This window comes from Astatotilapia calliptera, chromosome 1, assembly GCF_900246225.1.
Source record: "Astatotilapia calliptera chromosome 1, fAstCal1.2, whole genome shotgun sequence".
Taxonomy (NCBI): Eukaryota; Metazoa; Chordata; class Actinopteri; order Cichliformes; family Cichlidae; genus Astatotilapia; species Astatotilapia calliptera.
The window spans coordinates 11,833,419-11,856,070 of record NC_039302.1 but is presented as its reverse complement, the minus strand read 5'-3'; the positions used below and the strand labels follow the sequence as shown (position 1 = coordinate 11,856,070).

Sequence of the window (22,652 nt, the reverse complement as noted above, 5' to 3'; positions counted from 1 at the left end):
TTAGAAATGGGGAAAACTGACCGAGTATCCTGCTAGTTTATATGGCTCGTATCACAAACAATAGATTTATTACATGTACTGTTGGGTTTTGGGGGGTTTATATTTTATATACAAAATGTAAATAGTTTAAGTATCTAGCTATTAAAATGCATTCAGCTAGAGTTTCCCTTTATTTCCCTCGATTTTAAAGCAGCATTAAATAAAAACACTCGTTGAGTACCACAGAACTGTACTTTTGCACATTGCTTAAAATGTAATTCATGCATTGTTCTTTGTCCTTAAAGTCATCATCACTGTAAAGAATATACAGTTGGTGTATTTTGTAAATGTTGACAGTATAGACGACTTTTTACGTATAATCTGAGAAAGATATACCAGCAGAAAAAAACACAAACAGACATAAACTTCCCTTGTTGTTTATTATTTATGTATACCAGGACTATATTACTGTGCTGTAGTGCAGATTCAGTATTTTAGTCCAGTACTCAAGTAAATGTATCTCCAGTATATCTTGATTTCAAAATCAGGGAAAGTAAAGAACAGTTAAAAGTACCATTTAATTGAAATATACATAGTTAAATGCATAAAAATATGTGGTCAAAAGATGTCATGGTAATTTGAGGCTTTTTATGATTTCTTCAAATCATAAAAAGTTGTTTTTCCAGGAATGATTGCATAGCGTATGTCTCTAATGGCTGTTAAAAAAGAAAAAGAAAAAGAAAAAACAAGAATTGGGTGTACAAGTTCATAATGATTTTGGATTTTCTGGGGGGACTGGAGTCTATCCCATCTGCCACAAGGCAAGGTGGAGTACACCCTGGACAGCTCACCCATCTGATACACAGAGACAGAAAACCATTCACACACATATAACACCTGTAGGCAATTTAGAATAACTTATCAACTTAAGCCACTAATTTGCAAACCAGCATATCACGCAAACACCAGGATAACATGCAAACTCCACATAGAAAGACCGAGACAGATGATGGATTTGAACCCCTTTCGAACATGTTTTACAGAAAACTGCTCCAACTGTCAAGCATGGTGGTGGTAGCATCATACTCTAAAGCTATTTTGGAATAATGAAGAAGGACTACTTCCAACTTTGTCAACTTCACCTCAATTGGAGATAAATTTATCTGAATTTCAGGACTGGGACCACATCTCCATACACCTCCCTTCTGGATCTCTGTCTAAATATGACCCCCAGACACTACAAGCTGCATTTTGTGTGCCTGACCCTCCCTTCCATTTTCAATTTATACTTGTCATTAGTACATGGAGATCTGCGTGGCTCAGGAGCCACCACTAGTTCCCTCTGAGGCAAAACAGTTCCCCAAACTGCAGCCTCAATTCATGCTCAAGCCATCTGCCATTATCTATTAGAAATGCTGTCAAAACTAAAATGAGGACGTAGTCACAGATAATGAAATCAACAGCTAGACACAACTGGGTATTCCAACAGGACAATTACCCAAACACACATAAAAACTGGTTTTGAAATTAATAATGCAAGCTAACATTATCCTTTTAGAGCGGCCTTCCCAAAGCTGTGACTTCAACCCTTTTGAAAATTTGTGGACTATGCTTAAAAGCTGGATCCGTGACAGGAAACCAACCAATTTAAATTAACTCCACTATTTCAGCCGAGAAGAGTGTTCAAATATCGAGCCAAAATAATGCCGCATTGTTGAAGCTTGTTAATGGCAACCAAACGCATCTGGTCAAGCTGCAACTGGCAAATGGATAACCAGATATTAGTGGGGGTGTAAGTATGTATGTGAACATGTATGTATACTTTCCACCTTGTGTGGAATTGAGAAATTCAAAATAAATTAAAACTTGTGCACCAGTTCTAGTTTTTTAAAGTAATAAAAGATGCACGCCGTACAATCATTAAACCCTGGAAAAAGAAAATTTCAAAGAAATCATCAAAAATGTAAAAATTACACCGAATCGCAACTATGTTTAGAGTTGGGTCATATATATCGTGAAAACAGTTACTTGGATTAATATACGCTCTTTACTGAACAAGAAGTAAATTTGACTGAGTGGTAACTTTACACACACAGGCAGCCATTGCTGTTTCCTTGTAATAACATAACGAATAACGGAATCTTTAATCCAATCAAATTTCAGAGCTGTGGCTTTTTAAACCAATCACAGCGCAGCCGTCTCAATCGCTGCTTACCATCGACCACTACCCGCTAGCTAGTTTAGCAACAAGCTGGGTGAGGGGCTAAACCGCAGATACACAGAAGCAGCTTCTTCACTCGTTTTTTTTTTGTGTATTTCGCTGGGACATAGTGAAGTTAGCAGTCATCCGAGTGATTATCTTCACGTTTTGGTCGAAGGTAAAGACTGGTGTTTACTTCTTGTGCATGCTTTAGCTAGATAACCCTTCGCAGGATGGGGCGCAAATGACACGAGACGCGTTGTTGAGGTTATTATGTGGCCGTCAATTAAGATTAGCTGATATTAGCTAATGCAACTTTGTATTAAAACCTCTTCAACGTAAAATATTTCAAGTTGGACACATTCTTAACGGGCGGCTAGGCGGTCGTGTTATCATTGTCAAGAATGTGTGTATTTCCTGTTTGGACGTCTCTCCTTATTGTTGTGACTAAGTCAACTGGGTTATTCAAAGTTTCATACCATGCCAACGTGTTATTCAGTAGTTGCCACAGGCTTGCTGATTGCACCCCCTCTAGCTATTTTAATTTCTCCTCATCTTTCTCTCTCATCGTCAAATAACTCCTTCAGTCGGTGTTTATCTCACTCTTGTATAACTGGACTTCCTCCCGCAGATGCAGTTCATGCTGCTGTTCAGCCGGCAGGGAAAGCTGCGGCTGCAGAAGTGGTATGTTCCTCTGTCAGACAAGGAGAGAAAGAAGATCTCCAGGGATCTGGTCCAGACTATACTGGCCAGGAAGCCCAAAATGTGCAGCTTCTTGGAGTGGCGAGACCTGAAGATTGTGTACAAAAGGTAGGTGTATAATGCAAGTTGTGATACAGCTGCACGCTCTCCCTTTCTATCACAAGTGGCATTTGCACTCAGCTTTTGGTGCAGTAGGTAAGAGTAGATCAGATCCTCAAATGCAACAGCACAATATTGCCCTTAAAGATTAAGTAATGCTTATTAGCACCAACATTTGTTTTCTACAAAGTAACTTGTATTGGTTCACTTGAGTTGAGAAATGGTCAAAAAAATTATTTATTGGGATTTTGTTTTTTAGTGTGCCAGTCGTCGGTTCTCCTCAGGAGGGAGGAGAGTAGTGAGAGGAATTAAAGCAAGATGCGTGCTCCTCTAAATCCCAACTGGTGGGAGCAAACTCCCACTCCCTTCCAGTGCTTCTTCCCTTAGGTTGTGGATTCCAACACACTACACCTAAAGGAGAGAGAGTAATTCCCAACATTAATTACCTGTGTTAATTAGACTCCCTCCCGCTTCTCCCCTGCTGCCTCAAGCAGCACCAGACTACCTGTTGCCATATTTTGAAGCAGTAATCCGTGCACTACAAGTTGTGACTTAAATAAACAGGGGAAAAAAAGTAAATTCGGCGTGAATATTTGTGACTTAAATAAACTGAAGTAGAAATTCATTAGGGAAGTCAGGATTGAGTGCTTTGCCAAGAGATGTCCATATTGGCACATGTGGGATGGGGACAGTTCTTCCAGGGTGAAACAGTGGTACCTGATATGTGGACTCAGTGCGTTCCTGCTCGCTGTATCATAGCTGATCAAGTGTACTGTTCATGTCAGGCCAAAATGGCTCTCGTCTGACGGCTCCTGAATGGTTGTCCCTCCTTGTTAGCAATATAATAAGGGCTGGTACTTGTGAAGTGCCAGTTTCCAGGTGCACATACTAGTTTTTTTTCATTGTTTCAGTTTGCGTCTCAGCAGCAGATGGAGTTGGCTCGTGGAAAGGTGTTTTAACTTGTATAAAACACTGTTCACATGACAACAGACGTTTATAAGGAAGAGAACTGCGTAGTTTCAGTTCCCGAATTCATGATGACTGTGGTGTGGTTGAAACCTTCAAAAGCCATTAGGAAGAGGATCGTTGACTTCAGGCATTTATGTTTAACTTGTAAATGGCCCAGATAAGCTTCACTCCGACTGTTGTGTAATTTCTTTAGGTCAGGGTATGATCTTATCAGTAGGATGTGTTAACGTTTGGTTCGTTGCATCACTGGTAAATCTGTGGTGGTTTGTTGGGGTGGTTAATGGGAGCTGGTGATTCAGTGATTATTTTGTCAGGCACTGAGATTTCTGGCATCTAGAGCTCACCTTCTGGTGTGTCGTGGAAGCCAAAAACACCTTCTTTTCAAATAATAACTGCCAAAAATCAGAGTAGATGGGGCGATTGCCTGATTTGTCATGAACATATGACTCATAAGTAATGTAAATGTCCACTTTATCAAGGCAAAACAAACAAACAGTTCAGCCACATGATAGTGCAGTATTATACACACACATGCAGTTCAATACACAGGCCTAAATGTGTTGTATTCATAACATGTGATTGTCTGATCAAATATTTGCATGACGGAGCATTTGAACAGGTGTATCAAAAGAAAAGATTGTGAGTGTATTATCTCAGCATTAACTTCCTGCCCATTTTTAAATGCCCTGCAGACACTTGCTGGGTTGTGATATCGCTGCATGCTCTTTCTATCACATTCTGGACCAGACATTAGACATTTTAGCTTGGTGTCTATGCTTCTTTCTTTTTTTTGTGACTGACTTTTATTACCAAATATACACTTAACAGTCTTAATGCATTCCTTAATACTGCTGATGTCACAAATATTGATGCTTTGCATATCTTCTTTCTTCGTGTACTAGATACGCAAGCCTGTATTTCTGCTGTGCCGTCGAGGATCAGGATAATGAGCTGATCACACTCGAGATCATCCACAGATACGTGGAGCTGCTGGACAAATATTTTGGCAGCGTAAGTCGTGTCAACATCACGCACATAACATGCTGATCGATGGTATCAGAAGGGGAAATCTGTTAAAATGTTACTGCAAGGATTTTTAGTAGGGACAGTGTCTCCTCTGATCTGCTGCTATTTGTTGTTTTGTGGACTCTCAGGTGTGCGAGCTGGATATCATCTTCAACTTTGAGAAGGCTTACTTCATCCTGGATGAGTTCCTGCTGGGCGGAGAGGCCCAGGAAACATCCAAGAAGAATGTGCTGAAGGCCATCGAGCAGGCTGACCTGTTGCAGGAGGTACGCTCCGTTCTTCTTCAGCAGATAAATAAATCCATTTGACCTGTAACTATGAACAGGGGGTTGCAATGACGAAGTGTTGATAAACCTATCATGTTTGTTTGGTTTTTGTGGGGGATTTTTTGTTTTCTTCAAAAATCTAAAGGTGTTATCTTTACTGCCAAGTAAGACAAGGAAAGCTAGCAGTTCTTCACATGTGATAAGCTGAAACAAAAACAGACATAAATCCTTTCAAAATGAAACATTGCCAAAATTCAGTAACTTTCTGTTGGTTGCTGGAGCACTGACTTTGTGAAAATAGAATTAATTTTACTCAACAATTCAAGTGTTGATCCAAACAGAAGGCTGGCTTTCTCCACCTTACACTCACCTGCACCTGCTATCATGTTTATTCTTAGGCTGCAGGACTTGATTAATACCTCTTTCTATCTCTTGTGCCAGTGCACTAAAGAACGTTCTGCCTAGGTGGCTGTTTCCAGTGGACAGATTCAGTGCTCTTTGATTTATTTAAAGCAAAGCATGCAGCACTATTGTTATAACAGGACTGGCTGTGCATGCCTGTAACTCACTGTAAAGCCCCTCTGTTCCCATCTTAGATTCAGCAGCTAGTAATTATGACTCATGCACTATTAATTATGTTTTGTAAGAGGTACTTAAAGAACCTGACATAACAGCTTTAAAGAGCACTTGTCTGTCTTCTTCTGCAGGAGGCTGAGGCACCACGGAGCGTTTTAGAAGAGATTGGGCTGACATAGATCAACGTGTTTCTGCCTTGTTTGATTCTCACCTCCGTGTGTCGACTAAGTCCTCTCCTGTTTACCGTGTCAGTGTTGTGTGTGTGTGTGAGTGTGGTCACCATCTATGTACTGTACTATCCTGTATTGTCCTTTCAGTGTAGTGCCAACTGTGGTTCTGATGTGTTCCCTATGTGCAAGCTCCCTCACTGTATTCAGCAGCACTTGGCGTACTTCACTCCCTTAACTTAAAACTCCACAGAGAACAATGTAGCACTGACATGAACTCCAGCACCATTAGATAATCCATCATCACCCACTGCAGAGCTGTACATGTTTGGCCTCAAGTGCTTGTTAAGGTGTTGTGGCTGCAGCTGGTGCTTCTCATGTTTTACCATCACATAGCAAAGAATCATGAAAATACAGCACTGCAAAAAATCTTGAACTACCCCTCGATTCTTTATGCTTTGCTAGGAAAATTGAATATGGGTGCAGTGGTTTATTGAAACATGTAAAAACATATGTGGAAATACAGCCTGAAAAATTCTGTTTGGTCTAATCATCTTGAGTCTGCAGCCTGAACTCTCTTAAATCAGCTGTGCAAGAAACTAGTGTTCAGGAATAGTTCTGAAAGGACATTTAAAGCTCTTCTTCAGATGGTGCTGTAGATCGTTTTGTCCAGTTTCCTCAGTTTTAAGGCTCCACTGCACACTACGCCAAGATAACAGCTCTTTGGGAATTGACTTGTTGCTGCAAAAGTGCAGTTTTCTGTACTTCAGACTGTTATTTCTGACATTTTTGAGATTCAACTGAAGAAATGGCGAAAAATGGTGTTTGGGTTTTTTTACGGGGTTACAGGCTCCTAGTGCTTAAAGATAAAATTTGAAATTGGTCCTTTGCATAGTTTTTTTTTTTTTTTTTTTTACACGTGTAGAGATGATGCTGGTTCATCCCATGATACCTTTTTATGCCTCATTGTCTCACAGCCAGTGTTAAGTGGCATAACAAGTTAAAAAAAACAAAACATATTCATCTGAAAATGTTCAGGTACAAGGGTTGGACTGAATGAGTGAACAAATAACCAGTTCCTATGTTGCATGCTCATATGTAATGGTAATGCATCAAAGCCACCAGCTGGGGCCAGTGCTGTTAAGGGAAACACAGACACTGTTACAATCACTTATTCATGGCTAAACTGAACCCAGTAACTAAAATTACACATTTAATAATCATTGTGTCTGTGTTAACACTTAATACAGGTTTATTTTCTGTGATTCTTCTCTTCAAATGAATCATTTCATATTCACATTTCCAGACTAATTGTTTGCTATATGTGGGTGGTTTCTGTGTAACTAGTGTCACGTTTGCTATACTGTATTTCTGTAGTGTTTTTGACCATCGACTTATTGTCCTTACAAAAAAAACAAACAAAAAAAAAACACTGAGGTTTGTAAAAGCCTCTGAAAGTATATCTTAGGTCCAGTTCCTCCCTTAGTGCTGAATTAGGTTAGGATAGTGACCCAAATAAAACCACTATTTTGTGTATTATATAGCTCTGGCTTACTCTTAACGACTAACATATGACCAAAGAACACTGTGTTTTACCTTCTCAGTGGTGTCTATAGGAGGCTAAAACAGCAGAAAAAAGGGATTTATAACTGCAGGTTGATGTCACTGGATGTGGGAATTATTTGGCTACAATAAACCAGTATTATGGAATTACTCCAGTCTACCCAGACATGTTGATCATGACTTTCTTCATGGAGTGGGAACATAAAAACATGAACTGCAGATATCAGGTATATCATTGTAATGTGCAAGGAAACAACTTCTAAATAGTTACTCATCTCAAACTGTATGGAAGTCTTTTTTTCTTATCAAGATCAAAACTGTTGTCGTTGAACACTCGTATTATCAAACTTTGATTTGTGCAAAAGAAATCAGTTTTTGTATTAAACACTGACAACACATTTTTCTTATATTTGAAAGATATTAAAAATAAATGTATTCAAAAAGCAAGGGTTTTTTTGTTTTTATATTTTTACGTAACATGTAGTGCCACAATGAGCATCTTGAAAATATTCACATATGTACACAAAAGGTGTTGACAAGTGCCAATGTTGACTACATTAAAATCATTGCATTTTAAACTGGATTAACGCATCAGAATACAGTGATCTCAGGACTCACAAACTGCAATGCATCCCTTTTTATTCATTTAAAATCCAGATCGGTAAGGCGGAGATGTATCTCAGTGTGCACAAATTTCTAGAAGTTATTTTTAGGAAAATCTGATTTGTAGATTTTAAAATGTGCGCTACAAAAAGAGCATATTTTCAGTGAGGTCACCTCACATTTCCTCGGACTATTCACTTTCACTGTTTTTCTGCGTTCGCTCCATCTCATTTCTCTCTCCACCGGGACTTGATGTTGAAAGGTTTTCCACCGTCTCCTCCCCTGACTCCTCTTTTTCTGACTCTCCAGATGAAGCTGTCTCTTCAGGCAAATGGCTTTTCTTCTTGCTCTTCTTCTTGCTCTTCTTCTTGCTCTTTTTGGAGTGTTTGTGGCGACGATGTGTGCTGCTGTCATCATTAGACTTTTTCTTACTTTTATCAGGTGACTTGGGGCTTCTTTCTTTACTTCTCGACTTTTCTCTCGTTCCCATGTGAGCGACGTCATTCGTGCCTCTACCGTTTCTCTCTTGATCTCTACCCCTATGCTCCTTCTCTCTGTCCCTACTTCTGTTTCTCCGCCTGTCTTGCTCGTCATCTCTACTTCTGCTCCTTGACCTGCCTCTACTCCTGCTCCTTCGCCTGTCTTTCCACCAGTCACTGTGTCTGGATCTGGACGACCGTGTGTCCTCTCTGTTGTGGTATGACGGCCTCCTCTCTCTGCTCCTGCTCCTTCGCCTGTCTTCGTCTCGTCTCCTTTCAGATCTCTCCGATCTCACCGGGCTCCTGCTGTAATGACGCTGCCTCCATGATCGGCTCGAATGCCACCCGTCTCTGTGACTGCCCCTTACACTGCGGTCAGGGGACATGTGCAGGTCCCTGTCAGCCTCCCAGAATTCATTCCCAGGGTTTCGAAATACATGCAGAAAGTTGCAGTGCTTCCCTTTAGGGCACTTGTGTCTGTCAAACAATCCTAAGAAGATAAACAAACAAGCTAAACACTGTGGGAATGTCTTCAAGTGAAACTGCATGCCGTCAGCATTAAAAAGTAGCTCACCACATATGGCATTCTTCCACCGTGTAACAGGTGATATCTCACAGTGAAGCTGCCGGCCTGCATACCACCTCCCATTGAATTTGATGAAGGCATCTTTGCATTGCTCCTCTCTGGAGAGACAAGTCAAAGAATGATGTGTTTTCTCTGAAGTGTTACTTCAATTGCAAAGAGACGGGAAGTGGCTGAGTGACTTCTTACGTGTCAAACTGAACATAAACGTTTCCTCTCAGGTGTGGTTCATAGTTACAGCTGACCTATTAGAGGAGAGGAATAGGTGAAATCTATAAATGTTTTTAAGGGGAATAAGTGAGTCTGTTTTACAACACAGACAGGATGACGGGAGGAAAGCTTCTTGATGTCATCTCACCTTAAACTGCAACACTTTGCCGACGCTCTTGAACTCTGGCAGAACATCGTGGTAGAACTCGAGGAAGGACTCCTGCATCTCCTCCTCGCTGTGCTCCAAACAAGCATCGATGTCATAGTCATCACGGCGCGACTCTTCCATACCGAACGTTCTAAACATTCCGCGGATCATCAGCGTTGGACTGGTTTCAGGATACGTATGTTTTCGAGAACATCTGGATTCATAGAGAGAAGACATTCAAATACGTGGGGAAAGGCCACTTTAGTGTCATCGTGTAATTTAACCTAACATAACATTCTTCTTGACAGACTAGCTCCTATTGAAATCACTGGACGCACTCCGTTCATTCAACTGAAAAATTCAAATTCCATCAATTTCCAGTTATTACTGGAGTCTCCCAGGTATCTGTCCTGAGCCGCCTTTTTTTTTCTCATCTCCTTCCTCTTGGTCAAATCTTCCATAAATCGGTTTCCATTGTTATCCCAATGACACCCAGCTCTACCCACATGCCAAACTACCAGCACCTCCCACTCACTGCCCTCTGTGTTTGCCTCCAGGAAATTAAATCCTGGTTCTACTGCAACCTTCTCAAACTACAGTGATAAAACAGAGGTTCTTCTCACTGTCCAAACGTAACAGCTATTCATTCCCTGTTGACAACTCCTTAGTTTCTCCCTCGCCTCAGATTAAGAGTCTGGGGGTCATCCATGCCAGGACGCTTTCTTTTCAAGGGCATATCAGTGGCATGTCAAAACGCACCTCTTTAAACTAGTTTATTCACTCTGATTGCAACTTTGCTCTTAATTTTATAGGATTTTTTGTCTATTCCTATTGTTCTTAACTCTTCTGGGTGAGGTAACCTTGAGTGTTTTGAAAGACACCTAAAAAGAAATGTATTATTATTATTATTATGGTTATAATTATTATTATCAACAACTCAGAAGAAACCAAAACCCATCAGTACCTGTCTCCAAATCGACACGCTCCAGTCTTGAGGAAGAACGGACAGTTGGCTACGTCACGCTCCGTTCCAAAGTTCTCAGAGTTCACTGTCACAGGAGCCTCAGGGTTCATCCACGGGCCACCATTATCCAGCTGTAAGACAGGCCATGAGCAATATTTAAACTGTCTTAGTTTTCAGTCTTTTATTAGATTTAGAGATGTTTGCAATGACACCAAAGTGCCGTCACACTAGTTAGAGTAAACTGAATTGAAAGAATTAAAATGCGTCTCTAGGTATAAACAAGTGAAATAAAAAACTTCAGAGCTTCTAAATACCACTTTGAGTAAAATTTAAGGCCAACCTTGTGACAGAAAAGCCCATGAAAAGTCATCAAAATGAACAGTAGGCTCAAATGAAAGTATCTGGCTGAGTTTAAAAACATTGGACAACAAGGCCTAAAGCTTTTATTTGTACACAGCCAATACAAACACTAACATTTAACAATATTAAAATAATATTTTGTCATTAAACCAGGTCTGTTCCAAATCTCTATATTTGGTTAAACAGAAAAAGAAAAAATTATCACACTCCCTGATGATTTGATAGAAAAGCAATTTTTTTTAAAATAAAGAAATATATTTTCCATTTCCTGAGAAGTAACTACAAGTCTTACTGCTAGGGCTGTGCGATATGACCAAAATGTCATATCCCCATATAAGACATCTATCGTCCGATAACGATATAAATCACAAAAATTTTACATTTTCTGTAAATTCTGTGAATCTCGGGCAGCTCGACTTGCGTGAAGTGTTTCCAGCTGGGCGTTGTGTACCTGGAGTCGAGTGTTTTAGTGCTGTTTAGTTAGTTTAGTAATGAAACTATACATTTTTAGACATAAGTTGTAACAGCCGCCGTTTTCTTTGTAAATATTTATTACACAGTGTGCTGCGGGGAAAAGCCTGTTCTAAAGTTTGAGTCTAAGGTTTATTTTTTAGCACCTGACGGCTCTTTTTTGCTTCTCATCTGCAAATACTCTGCATACTCTTTCACCTGATTCTGTTTATTTTGAAAAGTCTCAACAGGATCTTGAGCTTTATTGTGAAAGGTTTATGTGGAAAATAAACAAGCAGACAGGTCGCTTGTCCGTCTGTAGTGTGGTTATATTAAATATAAGAGAAAGAGAGAACTTTAAGAAGTTATAGCCACTACAGTGACCATCAAAACGATGAAAAGATATTGCCGTAAACAGTTTATTTTGCGACACCACGAAACAAACGACAGCGTAAAATGAAACGATAGACGTTTTTATATCGTCATCCGATATGTATCGTTATATCGAACAGCCCTACTTCCTGCTAATCTGCACATATACAAAATACAATATACTGGAAATGAGTTACTATCATTCTGCGTCTCATTTATTTTCAAAGTTTATTTCTGAAGTCATGATGGCTTGGGAGAATTTCCACTGTTAGTGGCATTTAACTGAACTTTATTTAACTGATTCAAGTTAAGTCCCATTAAAAGACAAATACCAGTAGTATATATGTACTATATGATACTTTGGGGGGTTTGTGGCTAAGACAGACAGTTTTTACTCGTGTTTGTGTGTGTGAATACCTGATTTTCAGCTTCATCCAACATTTTCTGAACAGCCTCCTACAAATGGTGTAAAGACACGGCTGGTGAAAATGTGTAGAAGTCAATATAACTGCAGCATATCTGTTTTCTGTGGGTTAAGACCACGTTCACAGAGACTGAGAGGCACAAAAAAAGTTGTTAATGGGAGGTATCCTTTCAACACTAGTGGAGCGATTTCACAGCTTTCACACAATATAAAAGATACATCCTTGTTGTGAGAGCTGAGGGTTTTCTCTTTGAGTGTATCTCAGTTAAGGAGTAAAATGGTTCAGTCAAGGAAAAGTTGCACAAACACGTTACAAAAGAAACAATCAGTGGGTGAGACATTAAGCCGGTTCATTAGCTCTCAAGATTATGGAGAAGAGGATATATATGTCTTTTTTGTTTCTATCCTCCTGGAGCCCATATCACCTCTCTGTCTTGCTTCTCCTGCTGCTTCTGCTCTTTTTCTTCTTGTTCTCGCCTCTGTTGCGCTTCCCATTCCTCCTTTATCATCCGCTACAGACACAAAAAGACATAAAGACAGTTATTTGGAATTCTTATTGCAAATCATTTCCACTGATTCCACTGTGCTGTCATTTCCATTTATTTTGGTGCCATGAATTGCTTTTTTCCATTTCACCACAAATGCAGCTCTTTTAAATCAAGCTGGTATGGCCATCATGCCTGGACTGTCTTTATCCAGTCAGCTGTACTGGGCATTTATCCCATACAAAAGCGAAATGAAATATAATGTGTTTTTAAATGTAAATAATTAAAAATGCTCAGTAAAATTCTGATCTGAACTGCAGTTTGTAAAAGCCATTACTCAAACAGAACAATGGATTTGCTGGGATCTCCAGTCAATATTTACAGCAGCAGGATGCTGTGCGCTGGACTGAGCTAGACTAAACTGGTCATGTTCACCAGAATAATGACTGAATGAAACAAGCAAGATCAGGCACACGTGCAGAGCTTTGATCATAACAAAGGGGAGAAGTGCCTCCAACATGCTCAAACATTTGACCACACAGTTAATTTGCACTACTGTAATGTCTTTGGTACGCTGCTTAGCGACGGTGGCGACTCTCGAGGGGAAACTTACGGCACAAGCAACATAAAACTTCTCCAGATCATGTTGATTGTAATATGTTAGCGCCATACTGTATGAATAATCTCCATCTCGTATTAACATTTAGTTGACGAGGTCTGCCAGAGTGAGACTGACTCAGAGGCTCTCTCATATACCTTTAGCTACATCTGTACTACATTTTATTCTCTAACTCAATGAGAATTGATTAGAGAATCGATAAGGAATTAAATCCATAATTGATATTGATAACGGAATAAGTAACGCTAAATTCCTGTCAATTCCCATCCCTATACCTCCTCCTCCTCTTTTCTTTTCCTTGCTGTTTCCTCCTTCTCCAAACGCAGTCTGAACTCCTCTTGGGCAATCCGCTCTCTTTCCAGCCACTCTTCATGAAGATGCTGTCTAAAGGTAAATAAATACAAAATCAAACACATCCAGCATGTGCAGCAAAATGGTCTATGCTGCTATCAATGAATGAGCAGCTTCAGAGCAGCGTCAGTATGGCCCTACCTTTCTTCCTCTGCAACATCGTCATCCTCACCGTCTTCATTTACTTCGTCTTCTTCTCCAGGAGTAGGGCTTGCTCCATTTTTTAAATCTGTAACAGAGAAATGGTGGTGAAGAATTTGCTTAACAACCGCAACTAGACAAATGAGAACAACACAACCTGGACTCATACATCTATCACATACCTCGTTCTCTAGCGTGGGCGAGAGCCTGGCGTTTCCGTTTCCTCCTCTCTTTCCTCAGAGCAGCCCTGCGTTGCTTCTGACTGAAGTGAAAGAGATTGAAAACAATAATCACAACAGAGGAGCAGATGATGGGAGACTAAGCCGGGGCTTGCACAGCTCTTACAAGAGAGTGCACCTTAAACAATAAAAGCCAGTGTTCACAGCAGACCCTGTGCCCTGTCACACATAATGATCACTGAACTCTTCCCATCACTGGTGCTTCTGAAGAAGACAGACTTCATGTGCCATTTGCTTCAGTTAGCCATATTACACCACCTTCTGCCTTTCCCAATACTAAAAAAAAATCTCACTATCTGCAAAGAAAAGGCTCAGGCATTCAAATCGGTTTCTTTAGTACCACCAGACTCATAAAAATGTATCTAACCTAAGGCTAAATTTGTACGATTACGGCGTTTATTTAACAACACTTTAAATGCATGCAGAAGCCACTGTTGTCTACGTGTCTCAAAATCATTACATAAATACGTTCAAAAGACCTACAAAGAAACACAGACCTTAATACAGGAGCTGAAATCACTGGAGGAGTGGACGCTGCCATTGCAGCTAATGGGAGCTAGCTGGTTAGCTTCTTTGGCTAACCCTAGCTGCCCAGTGTAATTCTGCCCGCGTTGTTTGTCCTCGCCAGCATGTAATTAGAAACATTAGAGAAAATCTTCTCTGCTTATACGAAATATTTCCCAGGTGGAATAATTTGTCAAGCTAGAGGCACAACTAAAAAAATGTTTATTGTAAATGTTAGCTACATGCGGAGTTGTTTTGCCTTCTTTATCTTCTTCTTTGTGGAATTCCGGCAGGCAGGACGGAACACAGGCGTATTGCTGCCCTCCTCAGGTACTTCCTAAATGTACATCAAGGATTAAATCCTTACGAGTAGTCCATTTGGGTGCAGAACTTTAGATTAAAAAAAACCTTTAAAACTTCCTAATGATACAAGTCGATTACTGGTTTTAGGAGAAAAGTCTTAATGTTTATAATATTTGTCTCAATAAAATAGCTGGAGCAGTCCATCAAAACATGCTTAACAGTTTCCATTTCTTCACATGTGCAATTTCCACAATCTGACCTCCTCCACCCACTGCAGCACCCATACCATAGCTATAAATTCTGCCTTGTGCACAGAAAACCCCTCGGTCAGTTATCTAAGCTTAACTGTGCTACACATCTATTACCAACTGAGTCTTCATCTCTCCTCTACCACCTTAGAAAAAGCTAAATTAGCTTTTGCTCTTTTGTTTTCCTAAATCCTTAAATGAGGTTTTGGTCTAAGACTAAACCATGGTGCTATGGCTATCCTGTGGAACTGGGGGCTAACCCCACTTTCTCCACTCACAACTTCTCCACCTTCTTACTTAATACTGAAAACAAAACTCCCCTCTGGTTTAAACTAAATACTTTGATTTTTAAAAGGGAATAAAAGGTCTGCTCTCTATTCAGTATAATCTATTTTTTTAAGTCTGTGTACAAAAAAAGTCTGTCTACAACTTTATTAACTATCATCAGAGATCATTTTATAGAGCATCTTGATTAACAAATAACAAAATACAGGCCAAATATAATAACACAGCATGTAGCACACAAGAGGATTATAAAAGACGCAAAGGATGAAATAAAGAGGCGGTGCAATGGCAGTACAAGGGCAGGTTTAGATTTCTATTATTTTTTCCATAACTATTATTTCATTTCAGTGCTATGCTTTTCTTCATCACAATTAATCCCATTAAGATGAAAGCAGAATTGTATGAGGGCTAGAGAGCGCCTAAAAGTGGGATGGTGGTGGTGTCAGATATAACGGATGTAACTGTTTAATGCAGGGAGACAGTGCTTGTGAATTAGAACTAGATGTTAAAAACAACAACAACAACAAACAAACCCCATTTTAGTTAACAAAATAAAAATAAAAACTAGACCAAAAAAATGAAATTAAATGATTTTGTGAACTTGGAAAAGAAAAAAATTAATAGAAAATATCCTTAAGTTTAGTATTTGTTAGTTTGTTACAGATTTCATTGCATTAGCTGTAAGGATTTTCCTAAATTTTGCCCCTGGCATACAATAATAATTAAAATGTAATTGAGGAAACTCAGACTAACAAGGAAACTACTAAAAACCAAACTTAAACTAATCATTTTCAGACAATTAAAACTAAACTGAATCAAGGGAACCCACTCTGCAAACTGACTGAAACCACACTGAATAAAAAAACAAAAAGTTAAAAGAAATTTTAAAAAAATTGCTATTAGCTAATAAATACTGTGAAAGGCACAGTCACATTAATTTATTTGCCAAGTAGGCACTGTGCAGAAATCTCAGCAACAAACGACAGTTTTGTTTTTATACCAAACAATGACTATTGTGAGTCATATCAATCTGTTACACAACTCTAACGCACCATTGCCTGCAGTGTAACATTGTGTGTGCCTTATGTGGATGCTGCTGCTTTACACACAGAGATTTTCAATAAAAAGCGGCAGATCAAAAACAGTAGATGGCACAATTTCCATTTTTGTCCATTTCTAGCACCTCCACATAACCCCATGAAGTTTACAGGTGGCAGTTTCCTCTCTAAAATAGCAACCGCTAATAACTGCAAACACAGCAGGAATTTGCGAGTTCTTCGGGCCTTTATTTTAGGCATCTTTGGCATCTGTGGCACTCTCTCTGTCCCCCCGACAGTCTGTCATTCATTTTTCTTCTCTGGCGCTGTCCTGAGGAAGAAGGCGGGCTGTGTGCAGCAGCGGTAGCACAGAGCCTGAGGCACCAGCATGTACAGCACATTGACCAGCAAGAAGACAGGCTGGCTGTCCACAGGTACTCTGTATGAAAACGGTGTCCGTGTGTGAAGAGATGCACCGATGTGGGAGAACTGGGCCTGTGAAACGCAGCAGAGAGGGATAATAAGCATGTGCTTCACAGCTGGTATGTTCACCAAGATTCTTATATAACCACTATATGGACAAAGATCACCTACATATTACATCTGCAGGAGCTTGTTTGACATCCCACTGTGAATTCATAGACATTACTATGGAGTTGGTCCCTGTTTACAGCTATAGCTTCCACTCTTCTGGCTTTCTACAAGATTTTGAACGGTGCCTGTAGAAATATTTGCCCTTTCACCCAGAAGGGCATTTGCAAGGCCTGACACTGATGTTGGACAAGAGGGGTCGGCTCACAACCTCCATTCTGGTTGATCCCAAAGGTGGTAAATGGGGTTAAGGTCAGGGCTGTGTCAAGTCAAGTTCTTCCACTCTACTTATTTGACCAAACCTTCATGGGCCTTGCTTTATGGCATGGTGCACAGAGATGCTGGGAAAGAAAAAGGCCCTTCCCTAAACTGTTAATAGTCAAAAATGTCTTTGTAACCTGAAACTTTAAGAGTCCCCTCCACTGGAACTAAAGTGTACAGGCCAGAAACACAAGCCCCAAAGCAATATCTATCTAGAAGGGAAGAAATTTCAGACACTGACTTGCTGCACTCAAATTCAGTGAGCTGTTTAGAAGGACCCATTCTTACACAAATGTTTATAAAGGGTGGCTGCACAGCTCAATACTGAACGAAACACCTGAATTCAGTCACTAAAAGGTGCTGCCCAATACGTTTGTCCATACCGTGTATCTTGGTCTTAAATATCTCTTACATTTTTAACAATATTTTGAGCTCATGATGTAAAAAAAATGAATATTCAAAAGAATTCAAAAAGAATTATGAATTTTAGAAAACAAGATAGAATTAGATGTCAGCACCAGGGTTAATATAGTTAACTAAAACCAAACTAAAAACCAAAAGTAGAAAAATGTTAGTTAACAGAAATAAAAACCAAATATTAAAATAACTGCAATTGTTTTGTGAAGTTGGAAAACTAACAAAAATAAAATAAGAATATAGCAGAAATATCCTAACTGAAACTAAACTGAATTTTTAAAAAAAAATCAAAACAGAAAATAATAGAAAATAAAAAACTATAATAACTAAGATTTTTAGTTGTTGTTTTGTCCCACAGAATCTCAGTGGTCTGGGATAGTGAGACATTTGGGCACATTATTGTCTTATTATCATGTATTAGTAAATTAAACATCAGTTCAAAGTCATAAATCTTATAGGAAATCTTGTGATGCTAAAGCCCACATTTTCTTGCTGGAAGCAATGATCTATCTACAATAACAGAGCAAGAAGGGCTTACACAGGAAACCCATTTGAAGCATACAAAAACAAAGTAACAGCTGTTTTGGAGTGAATTATTCCTTTACTGGACTGACGATGCCTGCATTCTGGCACCACCACTGATCCTCATATGATTTTCAATCTAATACACTTCTGTCATTTACCTTTTCGTAGAAAGCTGCTGACACATGACATGTTTCATAGCAACCAAGGCTGCCAAAGGATCAACCTTCCTATTTATATCCTGGCTGAACAGCTGACATTTAAGTGAATACCACCAATACCACCATTCCTCTTGGTCTGAAGTCAGCTTCTGCCCTTATCCTGCCGATGAGTGACGCGCCAGCCTGCAGCTCAAACACAATGGCTGCATTGTGCAGTGGAGATGTGATCAGCGCGATAGCCGCTCCCACAACTCTTCCCTTTCCATCTTTAGATGTAAATAGAGCCACTGGAGTCTGTCAGCTCTGAAGAGTACACTAAACAAAGACCAACTTGCAATCACTACAGAGGAGAAAGTTTACCGAACTGGCCAGAAGCCGGCTCTCAGTCTCTGTGTAACATTACATAATCTACCCGGATCTATGATGTCATGTGGGAAAACAAAAGACTGTAAACGACTCTTTCACATGACTTTCATTTTTAAAACCTGGCAACCCTTTCATCACTTACACATTTGGTTTCCAGATATTCGGAACAAGTTAGAGACGTTAGGTGTTTCTAACTTGTGAGGGGCCCCTCATTGTATACGGAGATCAACAGTACCTGTGCCAATGCTCCTGAGTGTACAAGAGTAAGGTCTGGCATCCAGTCACATCCTGGGACCAACAGCCCATACAGAGTAATGATGTAGTAGGGCCCAGAATACAGCATGCTCACCAGCATCTGTCAAACAGAGACACAGTTTACTTTTTTAGATATGTGGCTTAACATTACAGCATTAGAGTGACGTTTTTGGAGTGTTTACTGTCACCGTGTTACCTGTACTTTAGGGTAGGCTGAAGGGTCTTTGAGGTATGGTTCATACTGTTGTGTGTAGTCTTGGCACCATTTGCTGGAACAGTCAAGAACAACCTCGAACACATAACATAACAGTTTGATATGTGAGAGACACCCAACGCTAAGAAAGTAATCTAGAGCTGGGCAAGCCGATCACCATGAGGTTTCTTACCAGGCCTCTGAACACACAGAAAGCCAGCGCTGGAATGAGGTAGATGATGAATACCAAGTCCACAGGTCTGCGGAGCAAGCCTGCCCTGTGAGCCTCCTCGATGTCCTGAGAACACAACAGCAACACTAACATTTGCAGATGCAAAGTATGGATGTGTTTCCAGCAGATAAGACACTTTAACCCTTACCTTGTGGATATAAGGTAGATCGCAGTTATTTCACAGAGGCGGGGTACACCCTGGACAGGTCGCCAGTCTGTCGCAGGGCTAACACACAGAGACAGACACCATTCGCGCTCACATTCACTCCCACAGTCACACCTATGGGCAATTTGGATTAACAAATTAACCTATCCCCACAAACTGCATGCCTTTGGACTGTGGGAGGAAGCCGGAGTACCCGGAGGGAGAACATGCAAACTCCACACAGAAAGACCCCAGCCTGATGCTGATGTTGTGCGGCAGCAGTGCTAACCACCTTGCCACTGTGCTGCCCTTCAGAAAGAAATGTCACCAATAAATGGGCATCTGTTTAAACTTCAGTTATGTTTAAATATATCTACTATCAAAGACATATTTGCCTAACTTATAATGACTCAGAGAAATGTGCCCATACATTTTTTTTGCACTGTTTCTGTGGTGGTAATTACTCGTCAGAATAATCTCACAGACACCTGAGACGGACTCACTGATGGATTAGACTAAGGGCAATAAAAGTAGGTGTTTTCTCTGTGAGAGCGGCGGCGGTCAGGTTCTTACTGATAGCTCAACGTCTCGTGCAGAAGGCTGACAAAAGATGCGGAAGCAAGCCCACACTGACACTGAGATGTACAACAAATGGAGGATGAAGAGAGGGCCAACGTGAGTCCCATACTTTCCTGGGGAAAAATGAGGGGAAAAACTAGATCAGAAATGATCTAGTTTAAATCCCTGTAAGCAAACGGGATATAAAAGTCTGTGTGTGTGTGTGTGTGTGTGTGTGTGTGTGTGTGTGTGTGTGTGTGTGTGTGTGTTGTTGGGGGGGGGGGGGGGGGGGAATGTGGGTTACCCTACACAGGCTATCTAAAAGCATCCCATTATTTTTAGTGTACTTACCGACAGCATTCCCAAGAATGTAGACCATTGCACGCATGAGAAAAGATCCCACCCAGTAGAGTCCAATAGCTCTGTAATTGTCCCTGCCCAAACCATGTAACAAAGCCAGATGATCATATTGTAGTTTCAAAGAATTAGGTATATAGATACATTATCAAGCTTATCTTATCAAACAGTATAATATGGATGGGATTAAGTGGCAAATATTTTCCTTACTTAGTGATGCAGCTGTGGTGAATAACCTTGGAAACAAGACAGCTCTTACCCCCAAGTTATTGCAGCAATCATAAGCAGATACATGAGATAGTGCACGCAGCCATCCCAGTACGATATCATGTGCCCATGTGCTGTGTTGACATGTGGATCTGCCTGAAACACGATGTAGATTTATCAGTAAAACTGTGAGGAAGTGGGGGCATTCATAATCTGGACACAATAGAGCAACACTTGCCTCTTTGAGGTAAAATGTCACAAATCCATCAATGATGTTGTCTTGCTCCAGTCCAATGATCAGATTCACCACACTGAGGAATGCATGCACTGCATACACTTCACAGATGTATATTTGATATATTAATTTCTAATTAAAGACAGGACAACTTGCAAACATTACGTGCTGCTTTAAAAATCACTGCTTTCTAAATACTGCAACAGGTTTTTATAGGTACAATATGCAGAAAGTCCTAACTCGAGCTTTGATCTGTAATGAACACTTCCCTCGGTCGCTGTTGGTCAAAGCAAGAAACGTGCATTTGAGAAATCCTACCATAAAAAAGTGGATCTACTGGAGCCTTCTTTTTAAGCATAAAACGAGCTGAAATGGCCAGAATAAGAACTGTTGTGCACCAAGCGAAGAAGAAAGCTTCAGCACTGCATGGGGAAAAAAAAGCAGATAAATGATTCTCAGAGTAGCTACTCCTCGCTGCTGATGGTGGAAGTCGGAATTCCAACAGTTAATATGTGAACCAGTTTCCACGTACCTGTTGCTGTAAATGAGAGAATTGAATAAATAGCAGATGGGGATAGACATCAGGGAGAGCAGGAACACTCCCGTTCCCGCAGACGCGCTCATTGCGCACCGAGCGATTTGTCTGAGCGAGAACTTAAAATCTTAAATTAAACAAATCAGCCCCAGAAAATGTTCATGCTTAGCTTGCGAGTCACATTTCACAGGATGGGAGGAAAGTCAGAGTGTTGCCGGAAAAAAAAAGAAGAAACTTTGAGCTCGGCTCCCGCATGCATGCTCAATCTTGTCTGGTCTGTCTGCCTGCTCTCCTCTCTCTCTTTCTCTGTTTACCTACACATGCACTACACTCAAACGAGCTTCAGCTTTCAGATGGTGGGGGCGGGCCCTCACCTGGAAAGAAACGTAAAAAAAAACCCGACTTTCTGCAGAACTTAATGTAGTAAATTAACAATTCTCGTGCCTTTCTCTTCTTCTTCTTTTTGAAACTTTTTTTTGCTTTTTTTTTTTATCTCTGATTTGATGGAAGTGGCGATTTTTTTCATTCATTCATATTATTCTATACATCCAAATACTAAGCTGGAGGGAATAGTAAAATAATACATATAGAGGCTGTGCAAATGAATTTATATGATAGTCCATGAAAAATACAAAAAATTACAAAATAACAAAATAGGACAGGGACGCCACAACTTTATATTCGTCCTAAATGAAAAATTAAGATGTTTTTTCTCGGGCAGCTTCACTGTGCTTAACAAAAATATATATTATACCATCTGTGAAAAAACCGGTTTTGTTTGTTTGTGTGTTTGTTTTTAACGAAGAGACACTGACACCCCGCGGTCAACTGGAAAACGTCAAGCAAGGATGAGGAGGTTTTTAATAGGAAAATAAAGAAAAGTGGATAAAACAAAAAAAAAAGCACAACATACTAAAACATACATTTGGTGTGTAAATTACTTTTGTTCTGAGACTAAATTTAAACCCAGTTGTTGAAAACAAGTATCCAAAGATATTATTCTTGAGAAAACCTAAATTGCATTTTTCACTTTGGCTAGTTTCTTGAAAACCAAATACATGTCAAATATACGATTTAAAATAAGTTATAAATCCATCATTTTGTTTTGTAGCGTCTCTTGTGATTTTTAAACCAATTTATTAAACATTGACATATTTTAAAGAAGAATCTAACAGTCCTGTTACTGAAACCTATTCGACCTGACAAAAGAATAGACAAGCAGTGAGACCATGAGACAACATGACAAAGATGAAGTGGCACTTTCA

At 39.9% G+C, this 22,652-nt stretch overlaps 3 protein-coding genes across 3 annotated transcripts; 1 reads left to right on the top strand and 2 right to left on the bottom strand.

The window, feature by feature from the left end:
* The first annotated feature begins 2,174 nt into the window (after window positions 1–2,174).
* Window positions 2,175–7,713, top strand: LOC113020288 (AP-1 complex subunit sigma-2-like). The gene is made up of 5 exons (XM_026164112.1): window positions 2,175–2,357; window positions 2,811–2,989; window positions 4,852–4,960; window positions 5,104–5,241; window positions 5,949–7,713. Exons 2-5 carry the CDS (start codon window positions 2,811–2,813, stop codon window positions 5,994–5,996), a joined length of 474 nt encoding a protein of 157 aa, XP_026019897.1. The 5' UTR covers window positions 2,175–2,357; the 3' UTR covers window positions 5,997–7,713.
* Window positions 7,714–8,169: 456 nt separating this feature from the next.
* zrsr2 (zinc finger (CCCH type), RNA-binding motif and serine/arginine rich 2) lies at window positions 8,170–14,812 on the bottom strand. The gene is made up of 11 exons (XM_026164099.1): window positions 14,473–14,812; window positions 13,919–13,998; window positions 13,737–13,824; window positions 13,520–13,628; window positions 12,566–12,652; window positions 12,134–12,172; window positions 10,535–10,665; window positions 9,571–9,784; window positions 9,402–9,457; window positions 9,204–9,313; window positions 8,170–9,119 (listed from the first exon to the last, which is right to left on the bottom strand). The coding sequence occupies exons 1-11, from the start codon at window positions 14,514–14,516 to the stop codon at window positions 8,341–8,343; spliced, it is 1,737 nt and encodes a 578-aa protein (XP_026019884.1). The 5' UTR covers window positions 14,517–14,812; the 3' UTR covers window positions 8,170–8,340.
* Window positions 14,813–16,238: 1,426 nt separating this feature from the next.
* On the bottom strand, window positions 16,239–21,786 carry LOC113020273 (transmembrane 6 superfamily member 1). The gene is made up of 10 exons (XM_026164087.1): window positions 21,385–21,786; window positions 21,171–21,274; window positions 20,856–20,953; window positions 20,670–20,773; window positions 20,405–20,487; window positions 20,069–20,187; window positions 19,312–19,416; window positions 19,122–19,214; window positions 18,906–19,025; window positions 16,239–16,847 (listed from the first exon to the last, which is right to left on the bottom strand). The coding sequence occupies exons 1-10, from the start codon at window positions 21,474–21,476 to the stop codon at window positions 16,656–16,658; spliced, it is 1,110 nt and encodes a 369-aa protein (XP_026019872.1). The 5' UTR covers window positions 21,477–21,786; the 3' UTR covers window positions 16,239–16,655.
* Between the last annotated feature and the right edge of the window lie 866 nt (window positions 21,787–22,652).